The sequence below is a fragment of the Gallinula chloropus genome (assembly GCF_964237585.1).
Source record: "Gallinula chloropus genome assembly, chromosome: 2".
Classification (NCBI taxonomy): domain Eukaryota; kingdom Metazoa; phylum Chordata; class Aves; order Gruiformes; family Rallidae; genus Gallinula; species Gallinula chloropus.
The window spans coordinates 142119170-142139960 of NC_140086.1; the positions used below are offsets into that span (position 1 = coordinate 142119170).

Below are 20791 nucleotides of genomic sequence, written 5' to 3' on the forward strand. Positions count from 1 at the left end.
TCAGAGCTTCAAACAAAGAAGCTGGCTGCCTTGTCTTCTGTCTCAGTGAAGAAGATGCAGTTGGGGTAGTTCAGCAGCCACCAGAATGGAGATGATCTGAACTACCCTTTTACCATCTTTTTATGAAGGGCTGAACCCAAACCTCTCTAGGGTAGGGAAATGGCCCCATCCTGCCTTTGTGCTACAGGTAGGAGCTAATGCATCTTCAGCAGCCTGTCCCAGGGGAGGGATTCCTCTGCCTGTCTTCATGCCAGTGCACTCATTTCTGAGCAGCACTATGGTCTGGTTCTCAAATTGATATTTTTACTCTGTGTTTCAAGGATTATTAATCCTTCTGGAATATATTATGATGTCTAGATTGTCCTAATGTACCTATGCATATATTTGCATATATAAACTCCTAATTCTCCACTACATTTTAGATACAAATGGTATCAGTTTGGTTATAAATGCTATGAAGGAGGCTTTGAAACCACTCACATTGAAAAAAATCTGGAAGCAGCTGATTGGACACACTGTGTCTTTTTGCTATATTTACTCCATGAAATCTCTTACAGAAACATTTAAGCAGAATTCCCTAATGAAAATAAGGCGGTTTTTACATCTCTTATGCTATTATGAAACAAATTGAGAGAAGTAAAATCTTATTCAGGTAGTGAAATAAGGTATTAATTTGCCCATGTAACTACTGAGATGTCTGCTAAATCAATATTCATTTACTTTTTTTTTTTTTTATCCAGAAAGTACTGGTTTTGGGCTGCTTTAAACTAAAAAATATAAATTTCCCACTTTTAACTTTATTTCTTTAAGATGAACTTGCTAAAAATGAGAACAGAGAGATACAACTGACTTGTTTTCTTTTCCTAATTCAGAGCTAATTAAAAAATTCAGTATTTCATTCTGGATCGGATTGAACAGTTTGAATTTCAACAGTGGATGGCAATGGGCTGGGGGTAGCCCTTTCAGATATTTAAATTGGGCTCCAGGTAAGACCTGTATCTATTCTGTAATCTTTGAATGGATTCTGATAAGACACCAACTAATAAAAATTACCCATCTACTTTTATTTCAAAAAAGACCATTCTGACTTACAATAGCTGAAGATCTAGATCTTTATTTCAAGAAGCACGCTTCCAAATTATAAAGTTCATTGTGGATATCAGCTATAGCAAGTTCCTTTATTTCCTTATATAAGCAAAGATCTTGTTTATGAAAGTAGAGTATCATTTGGAGTGAGAGAGAACCATGCAGACCAGAGATCAGAATTTTTCCATAACATGTTGTCCAAGAGTATAAAAATAAATCAAACCTTCCAAAAGTAGCAGAATATTTAGAAAAGAACTGGAGAAACTGTAAATATTATTGAGAGGATTACATAGCCAGCTCATAATTCCTCAGCAGTTTATGCAATATTGCACTGAACCACCTCAAGTAAGGGAGACGGGTGGATTTGTGATGCTCCTTACACGTGGGGAGTTCTGTTTGCTTGTTGGTTTTATTTTGGTCCTGCATTTTCTTAGTACCAGGAGTATTTAAACCCATCTCCTGTTTTGGAAAAGTTACAAGGTGGCAAAGGAATAATTAAACTCTCCTCCAAGTTTTCAAATTAGCCTGTATTAGGCTATTTCTTGTCCTGCTTGTGGAGGTTTTTACACACTGCAGCAGAAAAGGGAAAAGCTATGTTATAGGAAAGTAGAATTATGAAACTATTGAGATATACTGGAGAGGTGGCATAATTTAAAACAATATATCTAACTTCTGGAAGTTTTTGAGATAGCATAATGACCTAGCTTCAGATGTTCTTTCTGTCGGTGTCAGGACATCAGGCAAAGAACCAGCAATTTTCCAGTACTATCATGTCACAAAGTCAATGGAGAGTCATTACTTCACTGTCAAAGCATAGACTGAAACCAGTATCCTATAAGCTACACTACCAGTTACTTTATGGGAGATAACTTCTTGATATTAAGCATTGAAGAAATCATAACAAGTTGATGTTTCTCCAGATAAGATGCTGGATTCGTTTATCTTTTTATTTACATTTGTTGTGAGATTTTATTTTCTCTCTTTCTCAAAGGAAGTCCTTTTCTGCTCCCTGGGAAAATCTGTGGGGTGATGAATCCCAGAAGGAATGCAAAATGGGAAAACCAAGCATGCAATCAGAGACTTGGCTACATTTGTAAAAAGGGAAACTTCAGTTCAAAATCTGACATAATACCCAAAGGTAGGTTAGTCAAATAAAAAGATTTTTCCTTTGACTTCTAGAAAGGGCCATCTGTAAAGAGTTGTAAATGAGAAAATGCACACAACTGTTTTTCAGAAGAGATGTTAGAAATCTTTGAAAAATACAGCTAGAGATGCACACACAGACTTTTAGTTATTGCTTTGTTCTCCCATTCTGTATTAACCATTCATAGGAAAATATTATTTTGTTCCATCACTCATTCATTCTTGCAAGACAGAGAAGAGCTTCTCTGTCATGGTAACCAGTGCTAGCAATCAAATTTGCATAAATACAGTAGAAATTTTATGCTTATCATTTACTTCTCATTTTCTCCAAATGAGAATTTGCAGTTATCCTGATATTATGCAAAAAAAACCCTCCCCTGATGACACCAGAATGCAATGCTCTGTGCTCATATAAGCAGAGCAGGAGAAGCAGCAGTATTCACACAGGCTACGTCATCCATGGGCCACCCTGGCCCATAAGAAAATAGCCTTCAGTGACACAATGTGGCTATGAACGTGCTGCACACAGGAGGGATATGCTGGTGGATGTCATCTGGGAATGTTGTAAAAACTACAGTTAAAGAAGTAATTATATTAAAGAAAGTAGAGAGAGAGAATTCAGAGAATCATTATTCCCCCATTAGCCTTAAAACCAAATTTTTTTAAGCAAACTTAAAATAAGCTTTTAAAGATATTTAAGACTCTAAGTAATTAAAAAGCCCCTGACTTAACTTGAAAACTACCAACCCTGCACTAGTTGGCACTGTTTGCTGACATGCAGCTACCAAAGAATTGTTTGTTCCATGCTTTTCTGCATCTGAATATTATGTGTGTTTGCACAAAGACACTAAAGAGGAGACAGGGCCTAATGTCAGCCTCTGCATGCAGTACCGGAGACCATGGGACATTGACTGAGCTGCTCTGGGAGGCAAAGAGGGGAGCAGCTGACATCTGCTTTTGTCTCTCTGTCCTCCCAGAGCATTATTTCAAATTGCATTTCTGACACATTGTGGGCATTTTTCAATAATTCTCTGCTTAAGGAGACATCGTTCTATTTGCATATTTAGCATACTGTGCCTTAATATTTGTATTTCATTTGAATATATTTGCATCTCTAACCACAGCTTTATGTTTATTCATTTAGTCCCACTTTTGTAAAGAGTACTTGTGTTTTATTTTCCTCACAGAAAATGACTCTGAAAAATTGTGCTTTGATTTTAGAGATTTTGACACATATTAAGTGCCCAGATGGCTGGTGGCCATACATAGGCCACTGCTACAGCATTCAGCGGGAACCCAAAATATGGGAAGATGCTCTGGCTTCATGTAAGAGGCAAGATGGAGACTTGGCAAGTGTCCACCATGTTGCTGAATACAGCTTTCTAGTGTCACAGCTTGGTTACCGTGAGTATGTATATAGGCCTGTATTGCATTTGCCCCACTTGTAATGTCAAAGCTGGCCTTCCTATAAAATACCAATGCTTTTTCTGAAAGTGAGACGGCTGAGTCTAACTTAGGGTGCTCTCTTCCATGTTCTGGTATCACATAAACTAGATGTTGTAAAACACTGTAAAGCAGGGGCTGGGGGGAAAAGGCATTCCTAACAGATGCATAAAAATATCTAAAAATTTCACTTTTGGCATCTTCATTTCATATTCAATATCTTCAGAACAGAGCTCTAGAAACTAGAAGAAAATTAAGTTCTTGCTGTAATTAGAAGATCTCTCTGAGTTGAACATCTTGCTATATCTTCTTCTAAGAAAATATTTAACTTGAGATTTTCCTTGGATCTGTAGCAACCAGCCCTGACACTGCACTTGTTGAAAACAGTGAACACCCTGATAGGCCATTACAAGCCCTCTAATGCTTCCCCATCAAGGACATATATCGGCAGATGCCTTCATGGCTTGGACTCGGTGTGATCTCCTGACAGGACACTCACCAATACACACCCGCCCTGCTAAGGGACATTCTCTTGTTTTAAGTCACAGTTACTTGCAAAAAATCTTATGCCAGCCATGAAGAGCCCTATGTTTATTAACCTCAGGATTTCTGGATAGAAGCTGAGGCTTTTCAGTCCAAAGCCATCTCTTTCTGTGGAATGAGAGGAAACTAGCATTTGTGTTAAAGCATGAAGACCAACTCTCATACACCACATGCTAAATTTATCAGTCCCTATTTGTTCATTGTATTGAATAACAGAGCATTATTAAACCTATTTCTTTTCATGTTTCAGAACCAACAGAAGAGCTATGGCTGGGTCTGAATGACCTGAAGGCTCACTTCTATTTCGAGTGGAGTGACGGGACTCCTGTGATATTCACCAAATGGCAGCGCTGGCATCCCACCTACATTAATGGTCTGGAGGACTGTGTTGTGATGAAGGGGCAGGTATAACCATGCAGTCATTTTATAGTAATGAAAACTAATAAATTCCGGTCTGAAATCACTTGTCTTTATTAAGGAGCGATTCTACATCTTATTTTAAAATAGTTTTCCCCATAAATTTGGCATCCACCAGAATAGAAGTTCAGAGAACAGGAGAGATCAGAATTAGAGAGGTAGTGTTTTTCTAGCGCTGCTTTTTGAGATTTCTTATCTGGTGAAATCTGACCCAGAAATAGATCATTCTTTTGACTGCAGCAATGAAAAAAGTTATAGATATGGGAGAGGAATGGGGGTGAATTAGTGTGCACATTGTGTGGTTATTATAGATGCTATTTGCATACCTCTTTTTCCAACCTGATAGACAGGTATGTCCCTCAATGTCACTTCATTGAGATGGGCATTGAAGCTAGGAGACCTGGCACTAGAGCATGTTTCTTCAGTCGAGGCATGAAGAGAACACTAACATGTGTCAAATGCCTACCCCAAAATCCCAGTCAATCCTGACTGCTTGACTCACAAAATATTCTTTTCAAGAGCTGGCTGTTTGACAAGTTTACATGCATGAGAATGCACACACAAAAAATGTGTCATGAATTTGAAAAGAAACAAATTGAAAATACTGTTATGAAAGAAATGTTAATATTGAAAGACATGTTATATCAGAATAATATTGATTTTTGTCAGGATTAAGCATCAATAGAATTGATCCTGAACCAAATTTTATGGGAAAAAAACCTTGTATTTAGATTTTATTTTTTACATAATTCCTGGTAATCAGTCATTACCAGTCTTCTTGATAGATAAAGTAGTTAGATTTACTGCAACACAGTCAGATGTGTATGATTTCAGTCACATTGTTTTTTTTCTGGAAGTGTCGTGAAAGAATCCTGCTCTAAATCCAGACCCATTAGACCCAGATGTGATGTATCTTAACACTTTCTCTAGCTGTGATAGCAAGTACTGCTAAGACTTTGAGATATTATTTCCTCCTTTCATTTCAAAAGAATATCAAACAGATCTTAAACTAATCTGATAGATGTTTCTATTTAAAAAAAAAAAAATCAATCAATGAATCTCCAGAAATGTTTGTATAGGCTTCCTGGGTAACATACTTCAGTGGGCCTTGTAGTGAAGAAAGAACAACACATTGGTTTTGTTACATTTATGAATGCCCCTTTTTTCACTTTGTTTCTTTTCTCTGCTATTTTAGGATGGATACTGGGCAACTGATGTTTGTAATAAGCAACGTGGTTACATCTGTAAAAAGAAGCCTTCATCAGTATCCTCTGAAAAAGAGATAATCGAGGACCCAGGCTGCCAGAAAGTAAATGCTATCTCATAAATTATGTTGGTAAAAATGAATGAGAATTAATTTTCTGGTTCTTGCTTCTTTTAACATCTGTGTTTGTATCTTCTAGAAAATCTACTCTTGAGGAAACTTGGTCTTTTCATACTTGTAATTTGCTAATTTATGTGCATTTTTAATTTTTGCTCTGAAAATATTCAAGAAAGTAAACTCATTTACATGTGCATGAATACTGCCTTTCCCACCATTCCCAGATGAGCCACAATGAGATAAAATTACATATATCTTTTAAATCATCATTTCATCACTCTTCTCTCTTTTTACCCTTAGCTTAACAGTACATGTAAAACAACCAAAAGCCCCTTTGTCTCTCCTCTCAGACCTGCTGTCTATTTAAAGTCTTTATATAAAAAGTCCTTACTAAGTAAGAATAGTAAAAGAAAGTATATAGTTTCAATACACAGAAGGATCAGTTTTTCTGTACCATTTTTCTACTGATGCACTAATTAGTTGGCCTTTGAGTGATATCACCATATTATATTTTTTCCAGACACCTTTTCATAAAAATCATTACACCTATTAGTCCGCACCCTCCTCTCCAAGAGCAGGAGGGAGTAGGGGTGTTTTACTGATATTTCTTCTTTATGCCCTCCATAATCCCAGCCTTACAGAGTGCTGGGAAGCAATAGTGTAGCACAGTCACAATTTTCTTTGAAAAGAAGTAAAAGCCATGAAAACTAAAAACTTAATATCATCCATCTCTAGAGATATTCAAGACCTGTCTGGATGCCTGTCTGTGCAATATGAGCTAGGGAGCTGCTTTGGCAGAGGGGTTGGACCCGATGATCTCTCGAGGTCCCTTCCAACCCCTATGATTCTATGATCTTTTAAACAAAATAGGCTTTCTGTAAGAGCAAATGGCAACAAAACACAAACTATTGTTTACTAACAGATTGTTCCAGTCTCATCTTGTTTTTAAGCTTAGCTACAACAGTTTTAGCACTGAATATTTATACACGAAAGAGCAAAGATAATTTCTACATTGAAGTCTCTTTCAATTTCACTTTAAGAACCTTATATTTCTCACAGGGTTGGAAAAGATATGGCATGTACTGTTACTTGGTGGGGTCTGTACTTTTGAGGTTCTCAGAAGCAAATGAAACATGTGAACAGAGCAAAGCTTATCTAGCTACGGTAGAAAGCAGGTAGGAAAATATATTTTTTGTATACTTCAAAACTTCTGATGAGGAAACTTGCAAAACTTGTCAACTTTTTGAACTCATCAAAGTGTATTACTAGTGTTTTTCAAACAAACAAATAAGCCATGCATAAAAAAAAAAAGACAATATTTTAGGACTTTCTACTTACTGTAGTATAACTGGTTACACATTTGGGGATTCTTTTCTGTGATCTTTCAATTCCTAATTAAAGCAACTTCTATGTTTGGATTTGGGTTTTTTTGTTTGGTTTTGTTTGGTTTGGGGTTGGGGATGTGGGGTTTTTTTGGTTTTCATCTGTTGGAAAGTAGTTATTACAGTTTTCATCTATTTACTGATGGATGTTATCTCATTATGATAGGAAAGCTTTAACATAAATAGTTTCCTAAACTGCCTTCTAAGTCAAATTCTGAACAAATATAAAAAAATCTTCCCCAGGATCTGCCCAAACACAGCCAGAACACAGCATCCCCAATCTACCCATATCTCAGTCAGGCTTTACAGGATCATGACCTCCGAGGAACATGTTTGTCTTCAGAAGTGGTGGCTAACAAAGATGTCAGTTTGATCCTGATTTGTTGGTCTGTTTGAGTCACCTCAAAGATTTGAAAAGACAATGAAAATGGTCGAACACATTTAGAATCCCATGTGAACTGTGATTTCTGACATTTCACAGTACTGGGTAGAAAGAAGATGTGTTCAGCTGAAAGGAAAAAGTTGTCCCTCACCAAGTTCTTTTGAACACACTTCAAAGCCTGATGAGGTTTTCCTGGACTTTACTTCACACCTTGGGGTCACACCAGAATGTTAGTGATGCCTCTATTTGTACCACTTATTTTAATATTGCCAGGTAATCGGTTTTGAATGAACACTGTTTTCCACTTCAGAAACGAGCAAGCCTTTCTGATTAGTGTGATGGGGCTGAGGTCTGAAAAATATTTCTGGATTGGTCTCACCAACACAGAAGAAGAAGGGAGTTTCAGGTGGATCAATGGTGAAACTCCTCTCTTCACCCACTGGAACACGGCAATGCCAGGTAAGGTCTGCACAGGCTCAACCCCTGTGATAGGAATACAGCTGCAATTCACACGGGTTTCTGCTTTCCATTCCCAGCTGTTAGAAATTGAAGTAGGCACTTTATTTTGTGCTTGTAGCTGTAGGTGGCCACCATCAGACCTTGTGTTTGACGGCTGTGCAACGAGCCATGTCACAGCTGTCAAACATTGTCTATCAGTCAATCTCCTGTGAGATTGTACAGAAAAAGATTTTTAATGGGTTAGACTGAAGGCAATATTGTGCAGGAGTCAACAAGGTCTGTGGCCTTATTTCTTTTCAACTTTTTAATGCCCGTTTGCAACTCATCAGATATTGAGAAAAATTATTACGGACATCTTTTTTTACCCACAAGGTTTGTATATGAGAAATGAGCAGTGAAAATCCATCTGACTTGCATTTCAGCAAAACAGCATCTATGTGGGAACTCTTGCCTTGAGACTAGCTTGTCTTAAAACAAAGTCGTTGTATGTGATACCAGTCATCTTGAAATGGAACTACGTGGATAATAAGACCCCCATGCTAGTTGTCAGGCCATCTGTTACATGTGCATTTACAATCAAGAGCCATTTGCCCTATGATTTCCCTGGGGTGGCACGGTAAGGAATATTTGTGTTCTAAAGCTGTGAATGTCTGGTTTTGGCAAAGGTGTCTCTGTGAGACTAGTTGGCCCATATTTGGGCTCTAGCAGGAGGCATTAAAAGTCATTTTCTATCCAGGACGATTTTTAATTTGCATAATCCACATCTTCCTTTTCATAATTTTTTATTAATAAAAGCAAAGGTCTCATTTCTTGGAGAGAAAACAAGACTTTGGTTTTACTCATTTCCTTTCCATATCACAAAGGAAAAGAGAGAGGCTGTGTTGCCATGGGAACTGGAATTGCAGCTGGATTATGGGATGTTGTTAGCTGTGAGAAAACAGCAAATTATGTTTGCAAGCAGCAGGCAGCAGGAGTGCCTCCTCCTTCTCCCCTGGTACGGGTCCCTGTGGCTGCCTGTGCCGAAGGCTGGGATGGAGCCTCCTGGACAGACTCGTGTTTCAAAGTAAGTGTGTGTCACATTCACTGTAAGCCCGAACATGGGGCAGCCCAGGGGTCACTGTGGTATTGAAAGACCCAGGGGCAGGGTCATTGTTTTGGGGAATGATATTCTCCATGGTACTCACGGAAAAAAAAAAACCATGAGTAAAAACAATAATGTAATTCAACAATAGAAAATGTGAAGCAATGAAAACAAGAGAGCTTGAAATATTAGTTTATTTAAATGCCAGGAGAGAACCTCACTTAATTGATTTGCTTCCAGGAACTTGAGACTCCAGGAAAAACATAGCATTGTATCTCAAGAGCTGGCATAAGACAATGTTTCTAAGAGAAAACCTCTGGAAACCTGTCTGTCTGACAACTTTTTCTCACACAGCATGTGATATTTCTAGTGATACTGTTAGGTACAGGTTCTGTTTGACATTGATAACTCTTCAATGTGTAAAAATTTTGGGCATTCTTTTGATTATAGGTAAAAATGAATTAAAAATTTCCCTTTTGAAAGGAAAAAAAAGGAAAGAAAAGGCAAAATATATCAAGTAAAAATAAATATGTGCCATTGCTCTTCCATATCCTTACAAAAGCATCCTTTCACTTTCTTTCTTGAGACTGTCTGCCTGTTGGGAGGCCAAAGATTATTTTAGTCCCATATTTATAAGGGTCTCAACTTCTGTATCACAATTATTGTTATTAGCATTATTGGTTCTGACAGTTACCAAACTGTTGACATTTCCACAAATGTCAAGCATCCAGTTTCTTATTACAGGAATGTACACACTTCATAACAGAAAGTGGTGTTACTTGTAGGCTGCACTGCTGTACAACAATCTCTTCCTTGCCCAGGACCTTGACAAATGGCTTTCCCCATACACACTATCTTTTCTATTCCAAACTCTTGATCTTTCTCTCCACCTCCCATTTATCAAAAATCTCCTGCTTTCTACTGCAAAATCCCACAACCAAGCTACCTCATCATACTTTGAGACCTTTTTTGGGCAACGAACCAATTATTATTTTTTCTTCTTTGTCCATCATGATACCTTTTGTTCTCCTCAGACACCTATGCTACTCTTGCCTTATTTTAAAATAAAGGATTTTAAGAAAACGATATTTACAGTTTACAGTACCAATGTTTCATACTGTAGGTTTTGGCAGATGTTACATAGTTTTTCTCAAGAATAAAGGGGTGCTAAAGTGATACTGATTTTACTTACATAAGCAATCATATAGTTTTATATGCCAAACTTCCCACATTTAGTAATCCATTTTTTCTTTATTTTTCTCAATAGTTTTTTGTGAGAGACAGAAACCAACAGAGGTCTTGGTTTGAAGCTGAAGAATTCTGTAGGGAAATAGGAGGAAATCTGGTCACAATCAATACAAGAGAAGATCAAATATTATTATGGCAATTAGCATCGTGAGTACTTGCACAATATTTTTTTTCCTGTTTATGCTACATGACATAAGAACTCCTTCAAAATGTATCTGGACCCAGGCAAATGAGTGAATAAGCACAATAAAATTTTAAACTAATATGGAAATTTTTAATTTGGAAATATTCTGAAATATAATCATATTTAAAACAAAAAACCAAAACAACTTGAATATTTCAAAGAGGCTTTAGTATTCTTTACATTTTCATAACCTTTTTTATCAATGCTGTTTTCCACATCTGATCAACTCCCAAACGGGAGACAGTAGAATGTTCAGCTTGAACCGTGCCTTTTTATAAGAGGCTGCAATTCATATTTTAATCGATTCATTCAAAAAACCCCTTAAGTTAATGTGTAATGTAAACCAAAATGGACTCAATGTGAAAATGGTCCGACTACAAGCTGAAATCATACAGGTGTTAATTTTAATGAATATTTTCTAGCACTGTAAATTCCATGTCTTGCCCACAGTGTAGAATTGATGCCATTATTTTGCCCCACAATTAGGCCATTACATTCTCATTGTATTCTGGATGTCAAGACATCTCAATTGCACATAATATATAGCTATTTAACAAAAACTGTTCCGCAGAGTGATGAATCTAAGTTTAATTTCTCAAATAGGTTTGAAACTGTCATCATGAAAAGACTTTGTGATTTCATCCTTAATTTTGTTATTTGTTATTGTGAGAATCTGAATTTAAAACAAATTTTCACTATTTTTCATTAGTTAAATTGTATTATGACTTTCCATTGTCCTTTTATTTTTGCTAAAACCTCTGTTATAGCCAGAGCTCTGCTGCAGTCACAGGGATGGAAGCCTGGACTAGCTCTGTGCTGCATCACTTGACCTTTAACTTACATTAAAGTATGGCAAGTCTTGTCCTGACATGGAGCACCTGACAGAGGGCAGGCAGTGAGCCTGGCTATGGGCCAACAGTGAAGGAAAAATTCTTAGTTTCTATGCTTTCCAGCATTTACATCATGGCCCCTCTTTCTACACTCACGTATCTATATTGTATGATTTATTTTAGGGATAAAGGACTGCACATGCAGGCTTTCTGGATTGGTTTGTTCCTCTTAAATCCTGATGAAGGATTTGCCTGGATCGATGGTTCTCCTGTGAGTACTTATTTGTTGGATATTAGTTGACTTTCTGTCCTTTGGAATATATAGGTTTTCATCTTTTATGCCTTTTTTCCAATCTCTTCAAACCTTTGGCAGGTGCATGGCAGCCCTTTATCCATCAGCTGAATAGCTGCAGTGCTCAGTGATGGTACTGCCTTAAGTACTAATAGAAGTACAGAATTGCCTCTGTTTCATCCCTGGCAGCATGTTATAGACTGTCATGGTTTTACCCCAGCTGAGAGCCGAGATCCACGCAGCTGCCTGCTTTTTAAAGGAAAACAGGAGGGGGAGAAGTGGGGGACGGGGGGTGTGCAGGAAGGGAAGGGAAAAGGAAGGGGCAAATAACAGCCCAAAACCAAGAAACCAAAAACCTGTGGGTTGGGATAAGGATAGTTTACTACAATAGCAGAAAAGATAAAATATAACAATGCTAACAGGACTTTAGAGCAAAAATCTATGAAACTGTTGCTACACAATGCAGTTTCTCACCGAACCACACAGCTCAGGCCGTGCCACCCAGAGCCATCCCAGAACCCGACCGTCCCCCAAAAACCGTGCGTCCTGGAGCCTCCCCCTCTCCTCCTCCCATCAGCCCCCCTTTATACTGAGCATGACATAATTGGCATGGAATACTCTCTTTGGCCAGTTTGGGTCACCTGTCCTGGCTTCTTCCCCTCCTTTCTCATTAATAGAGAAATATGAAGAACTGAAAAAGTCCTTGACTGCCTGACCACAACTAAAAACATCAGGGTGTTATCAGCACTGCTTTCATTTTAACACCCAAACACAGCATTCCATCCGCTGCTACAAAGGAAGTTACCTCCATCCTGACCAAAACCAGGACACATACCATCTTCCACAGTCTGTGCTCCTAGATCTTCACATTATCCCAGACTGGGCACCACTGTATGCCATTACAGAGAAGCCAGTGTGCCATCTGACACAGAGCAAAATAAACCCAACTCCATCCACCCATCAGTTTTTCCTCAGTCAGATACACAGTTTTCTATACAGTACAATCTTTATTTCTCTTGGGAGCGATGGGGAAAGTGAGCTGATCAGCATGACTTTCACAGCCATCTCAGACCTTTCTGAACTCCTATTGATCCCATATACAAGGTACTTGAAATGATGAGAGCCTGAAATTATTTTAGGATGGCAATTGCAATTACTTCCACTCAGTTCAAATCACATAGTAATTGAGATGTATTTCCCACACAGGTAATTTATGAGAACTGGGATGAAGATGAACCCAACAACCATGGAGACCTTGAACACTGTGTTATGTTTAATAGATCACCCCAAATGCGCTGGAATGACTTGCAGTGTGAACAGTTACTTAATTGGATTTGTGAAACAAAAAAAGGTATGACTACTTCCCTGTTTAATTGGAGCTATAAACCCAAGTTCAAAACCAAATTATATGTACTTAAACAAATTGAAAAAAAAAAGAAAAAGACCGGGAATTGTTAATTTATAAACCAGTTTCAGAGAAGGCAACACATAAAGCAAGAGGAATGAATCAAGGTATTTCGATTGTCTCAGATGCAGGAAGTTAAAGTTGTCCCTATTAGTTTATCTCTGGCTTTATCTCTTTCTGCCATGGGTTGAATAAATTTGCAAGGCAAAAGTACTTTTCTCTTCTTTTATCTACTCCCTGAATTTCTATCTGCTTCAGGCCTACCCGGTAGACAATGCAGGACACTAGAGTTCTCTGTACAGAGAGAAGGAAAAGAAAAAGAGAAAAAAGCTTTGCTTCTCACTGTGAGACGAATAATGAGAACCAAAGAGAGGGATTAGTTGCTATAGGAACCAGCAACTCTGAAAAAGAGATCAAAAGCAGACGCTGGCATAGCCTTGAAGAACTCCTGCATCCCCCACCTTTGTCTGGGAAGTAGGGTGGTAATGCGAGGCCTCGGGGACCCAGGGCATGAAATGGTCCTGATGAATGTGTGTTGGGGTCCCTGTCAGTGGGAAACGGGGTCTTCATGGGCTGAGAACCCCAATTGGAAATCAATAATGAAAAAACTTGATTTGCTTACTTGGTCCTACTTTTACATTCCTGTTTTCTGGTTGTACATTGAGCAGTTGTATACATCTCCATGGAGTAGGAGATTCCTAAAAGCCTCTTGAAATGAGAAGAAAGTTGGATGCACACAGGGAACTAGTAGGAGGTGTGAAAAGGAGGGGAAGGGAGAAGCAGTTATATAAAAAACACAGAGTATCTCTAATATTTTATGACTCTGCCAACAAATCCTTACACTTGAATAACAAATAAAGCACAAAGCTAAAACTGAAAAATTGCTTAACTGCAAAGGAAGAATTACCGTTCCCTTGTGAGTAGATTAGTCATACAATGCACTATCAAAACACTGACTTCCATACACAGCTCGAAGAGGTACATCCTGTGCAGGCCTTTCTGGTGCGCTGAGCACGCTGTTTGTACAGATGTGGCGCTCTGCTCTTGGAGGAATTATTAAGGGGCAGTTCAGAAACAATAAAGACTGTTCAGTTTCTCTTGATCCCAGATGACCTTTCAAGAATTAAAAAAAATTAAAAAATGGTAATATTAGATCTTGTTATTTTGAATGTAGATTAAATGATGGTCAATATGAGAGACATGCTCAGCTGTTAATTGCATCATGTTCACTTAAACCACATATTTACTTAAGATACTCCATTTTTTAAAGAAAGAATATTATAGGTATTATAGGTATGTTAGGTTTTAAAAACTCAAAATGAGGTTAAGTATGTGCATTCATCATGAAGATATTTGAATAATTTTAATTTTCTTCACTAAGTACTTAAGAAAATATTTTATAGCTCCCAACAGAATTTTAGTAGCTTTTTCAATTCTTTTATAACATTTTCCTCTCCATCAAACCACAGAAGAAATGGATTAGTAGTCCTGATGAGCAACAAAATAACAGTCATTCAAACAAAAGCAGAGATACCTTTGAGATGCTATATCTAGTGGGAGAATAGCAAACAGTTTAATAGCTTCCTCCTGGTTCATCCTCCTTTTCAGGACCTTGGGTTTGATATTTACTGGCTCTCCAGGACTCCAAAAACCAGACTTTCCTAGTAGAAATCAAGCCATCAAGATAGGAAGAGTGCACTGAGACACTGGAAATTATGTGTGGTATTAACAGAATACCTGCATAATGCTTTCAGTACTTGTGAATAGATAACTGTTATGTATGTAACTTTGAGAATGTAATATATTGGTTGGATTTCATTGCTTGGCTCTAGTCCCATGAATATATATTAAAAATTACTAATAGCATGTCAAGTAAAAAAACTAAATACATTTTCAAACTGACATGTTTCATTTACAAAGGGTTTATTGCGCATCCTGAAGAGTTTAATACCATTTAGTAAAGATATGCTTTAAAGATATGCATATTTTCACTAGAAAAATGTTTCTAAATTATTAATGTTTTTAACTTCAGTAGAGTGCTATGTGCTCTAAAATATTGAAAATGGATTAGATAATTCATAGTTTGTTATTTTCTCTATTATACAAAGCATTCATAAATAGGGCAAATCTCTGGATATTTTTTTTTTTTTTTTGTTACTTTGGAATATTTCTCATGATGACCTTTTATTTTACAGGTACACTTCTAAAACCTGAGCCAAACTATAAACCTGGTATGATTTTTTCCTTTTCAATTAAAGTTTACTGTACAATTTTTACACTGAACAGACCAGATATGAATGCCATATGTATGATTCTTTAACTTTCAGAATATCAAACCACCAAGGATGGATGGATCATATATAACAATAAGCAATACTACTTCGGCAATGAACATGTCCATATGGAGAAGGCACGGAGAATTTGTCAGAAGAACTTTGCAGATCTTGTTGTCATAGAGAATGAAAGCGAAAGACAATTTCTATGGAAATATGTAAGCACTGAGCCTATTAGTTATAAACGAATCCTGAAGTAGAGCAGCTAATAAAATAAAGGGAGCAGCCAATCTATTCATCTGGGCTACAGTCCTGAGCTATTGTCCTTCATTATTTATTTATATAACAATATATTTGTTCAAGACCTGTACCTGTAAGAAGTTACTATTGCTTCTAGCAGGTCAAGGAAAAAGACATGCAAATGTTAAAGGTACAGCAAAGAATAGTTGGGGCCTGGGACTTACCTCTTGTAAGATATGTGATGTTCAACACAGTGACTATTGCTTTCCTGTTCCTCACTCCAGGATGTTCCCTATATCCTTGTTGCCCATTTGAAACCTGGGTCTGAACCTACACTGTTCTTGCCCCAGGCTCAAGTCTTGAAAAAAAACAAATAAAAGAAAAAAAGAAAAGAAATCACAGGCATGGTTAATGGGCTTCCAAATTTTTGTTTGATGTTCAGGAAGTGTTCATTGCTCAACTGTTCATCCCTTTTCTTTTAGATGTACACAAAATTCGGAACGGAAAGATATTTAATTGGCTTAGTTGTCTGCATTGATCAGAAAATCTGGTGAGTAAAGGAAAACAACTAATGGACCACAAAAGATAATAATTTCATCTCACTCTATGTGCTGTCATTTCACAAGTTAGTAACCATGGTGCAACTGATCTCTGGATAGTTTTTAGGAGAAATCTCATATCAAAAGTGTTAAGTCCTTCTGTATATAAGCAGAGCAATTCGTTTTCCTTCCACATTTGGGAGAGCAAAACCAATAGCAAGTCATGACTAAGATTCATTTCACTTAATGCCTTACTCTAAGAGACCTGATCTACTTTGGACATCAGCCTTAGGATAAGATTAACTCCGACCAGATGTCCAACAGCTGCAGAGGTTTTGATAAAATGTGGGTGTAAGGGTTTAATCAGACTAACCCCAGTTGCTCAAGTTATGTGATCTGGAAGCAATAAGTGTAAGAATCTCACCCAACAGCTTTCTGGAACTGCTGATAGCGAACCTGGTTTCAAATCTGTTTGTAGAAGGCTTCTAGGAGGCCAGTAAGGGAAGGCCATGCACTGGTGAGATCTTGAGGTTCCAGTCTTGTCCAGACCACGAGATATCTCCCCTTTGAGTATGAAATTCTTCATCCATCCTCTGGCATAATGGGATGCTGATGGGACATGAATGTGATGGCATTAAACAGAGGAGAAGCAGCTGTAATGCTGCAGACATGTCTTCTCCAGTACATGCAGAGCCTTTGTCCCCCTGCTAATCCCTTGCTTAACCCTTACCTAAACAGACCTTGTAACTAAATGACTGCTGAAGGTTCCTGTCTAGCAACTACTGTCCCCTTTTTCTTTCAGCTGGCTGGATGACACCCCAGTGAACTATGTTGCCTGGGCTCCACATGAACCAATTATTGTAAATAATGACAAAAACTGTGTGATGTCAGATTTTGGTGAGTAAAGTAGCAACAAGAAAAATTGAGTTGAAACTTTAGCATTGCAATCCAAACTGTTTGCTAGGTATTTAAATCTGAGCCAGCTCACCATCTGAACACTACTGACGATCTTTCGTAACAAGTATGTTGATGTTTAAAACCATGTCATCACTATTAGGAGGCAAACATACCGCAGAGGAAGGAGGAGTGTATTTGGGTACATGTATACATGGCAAACGTGTTTCTGTCTTCTGGAAGGTTTCATTTGTGCTGCATGAGTGCTGTCTGGGGCTGAGTGCTGTAATGGTGGCATGAGGGTTTCAAACAGTGATTCTCTGTATTCCATTTATTTACAGGGTTTTGGAAAGTTATAAGCTGTTCTGTGAGAAATGCCTTCATCTGTGAAAGGCACAATTCAACTTACTCAGGGTTTGCTCCTACTGTACTTCCACCTCTGGGAGGATGTCCTGAAACTTGGCTTTTGTTTAACAATAAGGTGTGGTAAAAAATATTATCCATATTTAACAGATTTACTATAGGTAGAGAAAACAGCTAGCATTTTATCTCACTATAAAAACTCTCTCACTGTATACATCAATTTATTAACTGGTGTTCTAATTAGTTATTATTCATGTTGTCAAGTCTGTATCTACATCTCAAAAAAAAAAAAAGGTGAATTTTAATGTTTTAAGTTACAATTTTTAGAAATGTCCATGTGCTTTTCCCATAGTTACTTTCTCAGTTCCTAGAATTTCCTGGGATTTTTTAGATATACTTACTGCATGGAGATTTTCTTACACTGTCCTTATCTATGTGTGTAAGGCCCTTTTTCTGAGTAATACTGAAATGAAAAAAATGAAAGGTCACGCTTCTCATAATTGGCTATCACAACTCATCTTAAGGTGAGTAACACAAACAGTCAAATTAAACATAGAGACCAAACAAGCATTCTTTTTTGCTAAGTTAAGCAAAAGTACACCTGTCCATATGAACTTAATAAAACCCAGCCAATGAATGGAAGCCACAAATCAAACAATGTGCAAACATTGAGAAAAGTTGAGATGCAAACAATGAGAAAAGTTGAGATGCCTGTGAGATGCCTGCCCTAAATTACGTTTCCAATCAGGAAATAGTTTCAGACCTTCAAAAATTCTACTTTTTGGTAATGTGACCTGAAGCCTCTACCCGCGCGCATTAGATATTAACTTAATTCCTCAAAAGCTTTTAGACATTGCCTGCTCTTGTCCAGCACTAACCTTGGACAGCCCTCAGGTTAGTTAAGTGCCGCAGACACATCGCTGTGATTAGCTGTGTCTCCTTGCTGGCTCAAAGTATTTGCATTTCAGCAGATCCCCCATTTGCTGCTTTTTGCATGCAAGGATTAGAACTGAATTAATCAAAACCTATGGTTTTAACACTCTTTAATACCTGAAATTTATGTCTAATCTTTTACTCTCTCTGCAGTGTTATAAAATATTTGGATCCAGGGAAGAAGAAAGACTGACTTGGCACTCTGCAAGAAATGCTTGTGCAGAATTAGGGGCAAATTTGGCCTCTATACACAATGGGCATGTGCAAGGTATGACATCTGAACCTTTTGGCCCTATGTATCAAGCCAGAACATTTCACCATCTGATGACAAAGTCAAATCAGCCTCCAGATCTAAATGGCATAACCTATGAAGGAAGACCTGGAGCTGTTTGATCCAGAGAGAAGACCGGAGTGAGATATTAGGACATTTCACATCTCTTGGCAAAAGTGTCATGCAGAAGAATCAGAATAATCTGCTGCCCATAGCCTTTAAAGATGGGAGCAATAGTAGTAGTTCATAGTAGTGAAATGTCCACATATATTCAAGTTGGAAAGTAAACAGACATCCTTTGGAAATTACATGGGTGCAGTTGATGCTACCTCCAGGAAGACTAATTAATAGCTTTTTAAGTTCTTTCAAGCCCTTATTTCTAGAATATTCCCAATAAGTCTTTATCATTTTTATCTAAAAATTTTGGGTTTATTTTTTAATGAAAGCAAACTGCTTCTGTTAAATGACCCATTGTAATTTTTCTATTTTTTACATTAACTCATATTCTAAGAATACTGAATGTGATATTTGTAATATTTTTAGAAGTTGATAGGTTGTTTTATTTGGACTTTGGTTTACACTGAATTTGAAGACAACTCCTTAGCTACTCTTTCTCCAATCTTTTTTTTTATAACAGCATTCTTCACCTTGCGTCTAAAGGATGTTGCTAATGAAACCTGGATTGGACTAAATGATATTAACAAACAGGGTACATATCTTTGGACAGATGGAACCCTTTTTGACTATTCAAAGTGGACAAAAAGATTTCCAGTTGGAGATGATTACATAAGGATTGACTCGAACTATATTAAAATAGAGGTAAACAGAAAAAAAATAATTACAAAATGAGTAACCTAGAAAACATACTTGAGATTAGCATAACCAGCCTGACTTCTGTCTCAGCAATGATTCTATGTTTCAACGACTTAAATCAGAAGGCAACCGAATATTTCAGAGATCAGGTTTTTAAAGCTGTATCAAGAGATTAATAGGCCTGTTTTGAGTCTGTACTTCCTGTTGTTCCTTTGCAAAAGTCTAGAACTGAAGGAACACTGTATTATAATTAATTAGAACTATTAGAATTATTGTATTTTTCTGAAAATATTCAGTATAACTAGCTGAAAAATTTATTTTAATAGCTGATCTTTTTACATTGAGTCCAAATGAAAGTTCAACAAATTCAGTACGGGTTACTATAAACTGCAGTAAAAATATCTTTGGTGCATTCCAAGACATTTTAATAAGATGATAAAAGTTCTTGTAGTAATCTGCTAGGGATTTGCTTAAGAGATATAATACAATAAATTTATTTTCCAAGTAGCAATAAATTAAAATAAGAGCCAGAAAATTAGAAAAAAAAATAATAACTTTGTCTCCTTAAACCTCTTTCTATTATTTTATGAGACACGAGAAGGTTGCGGGGGGACCTCATTGCAGCCTTTCAGTACCTGAAGGGAACATACAAACAGAAGGGGAATCAACTTTTTAAAAGGGTAGATAATGGCAGGACAAGGGGGAATGGATTAAAACTAAAGGCAGGAAGGTTTAGGTTAGATATTAGAGGGAAGTTTTTTACAGAGAGAGTGGTGAGGTGCTGAAACAGGCTGCCCTGAGAGGTGGTGGATGCCCTATCCCTGGAGGTGTTCAAGGCCAGGTTGGATGGGGCCCTGGGCAACCTTGTGTAGATCCAGGCCTGGAGGTTGGTGGCCCTGCCTGTGGCAGGGGGATTGGAGCTCTATGATTCTTGGGGTCCCTTCCAACCCAGGCCATTCTATGATTCTATGATTCATCAACTATAATTTTCTTTTTTAATTTTTCCCTAGACTGGCTGTGTCGCAATGACGAAAGGATCTCTAGATGAAGTAGGGTACTGGGAAAACACTGACTGCCAGCATAACAAAAGCTATATTTGCCAGATGGACAGCAGTAAGTTTTACTTTCGCCACCTTTGTTGGAAAACATTTACCGAACAGCTTGACCGTATGAGTCCTCAGAGGTAACTGCCTGGCTATGCCCATAGCTGCCAGGCTGAGCAAAACAGGGCTACTCCAGACACAAAACC

General features: G+C 37.6%; 1 protein-coding gene across 1 annotated transcript in view; it reads left to right on the forward strand.

Moving 5' to 3' along the window:
* LOC311189102 (uncharacterized protein) overlaps positions 1-20791 on the forward strand; it is a gene marked incomplete at its 5' end in the record, with an annotated part of 101335 nt that overhangs the window by 36551 nt on the left and 43993 nt on the right. The window contains 17 exons of the mRNA XM_084260682.1: positions 873-986; positions 2078-2224; positions 3451-3633; positions 4466-4620; positions 5828-5941; positions 7013-7128; positions 8028-8176; positions 9040-9239; positions 10525-10652; positions 11703-11790; positions 13018-13162; positions 15412-15447; positions 15544-15707; positions 16212-16279; positions 17071-17165; positions 19367-19548; positions 20553-20655. Coding sequence (XP_084116808.1) covers positions 873-986; positions 2078-2224; positions 3451-3633; positions 4466-4620; positions 5828-5941; positions 7013-7128; positions 8028-8176; positions 9040-9239; positions 10525-10652; positions 11703-11790; positions 13018-13162; positions 15412-15447; positions 15544-15707; positions 16212-16279; positions 17071-17165; positions 19367-19548; positions 20553-20655 — 2187 coding nt within the window. The remainder of the gene's footprint in view (positions 1-872; positions 987-2077; positions 2225-3450; positions 3634-4465; positions 4621-5827; positions 5942-7012; positions 7129-8027; positions 8177-9039; positions 9240-10524; positions 10653-11702; positions 11791-13017; positions 13163-15411; positions 15448-15543; positions 15708-16211; positions 16280-17070; positions 17166-19366; positions 19549-20552; positions 20656-20791) is intronic.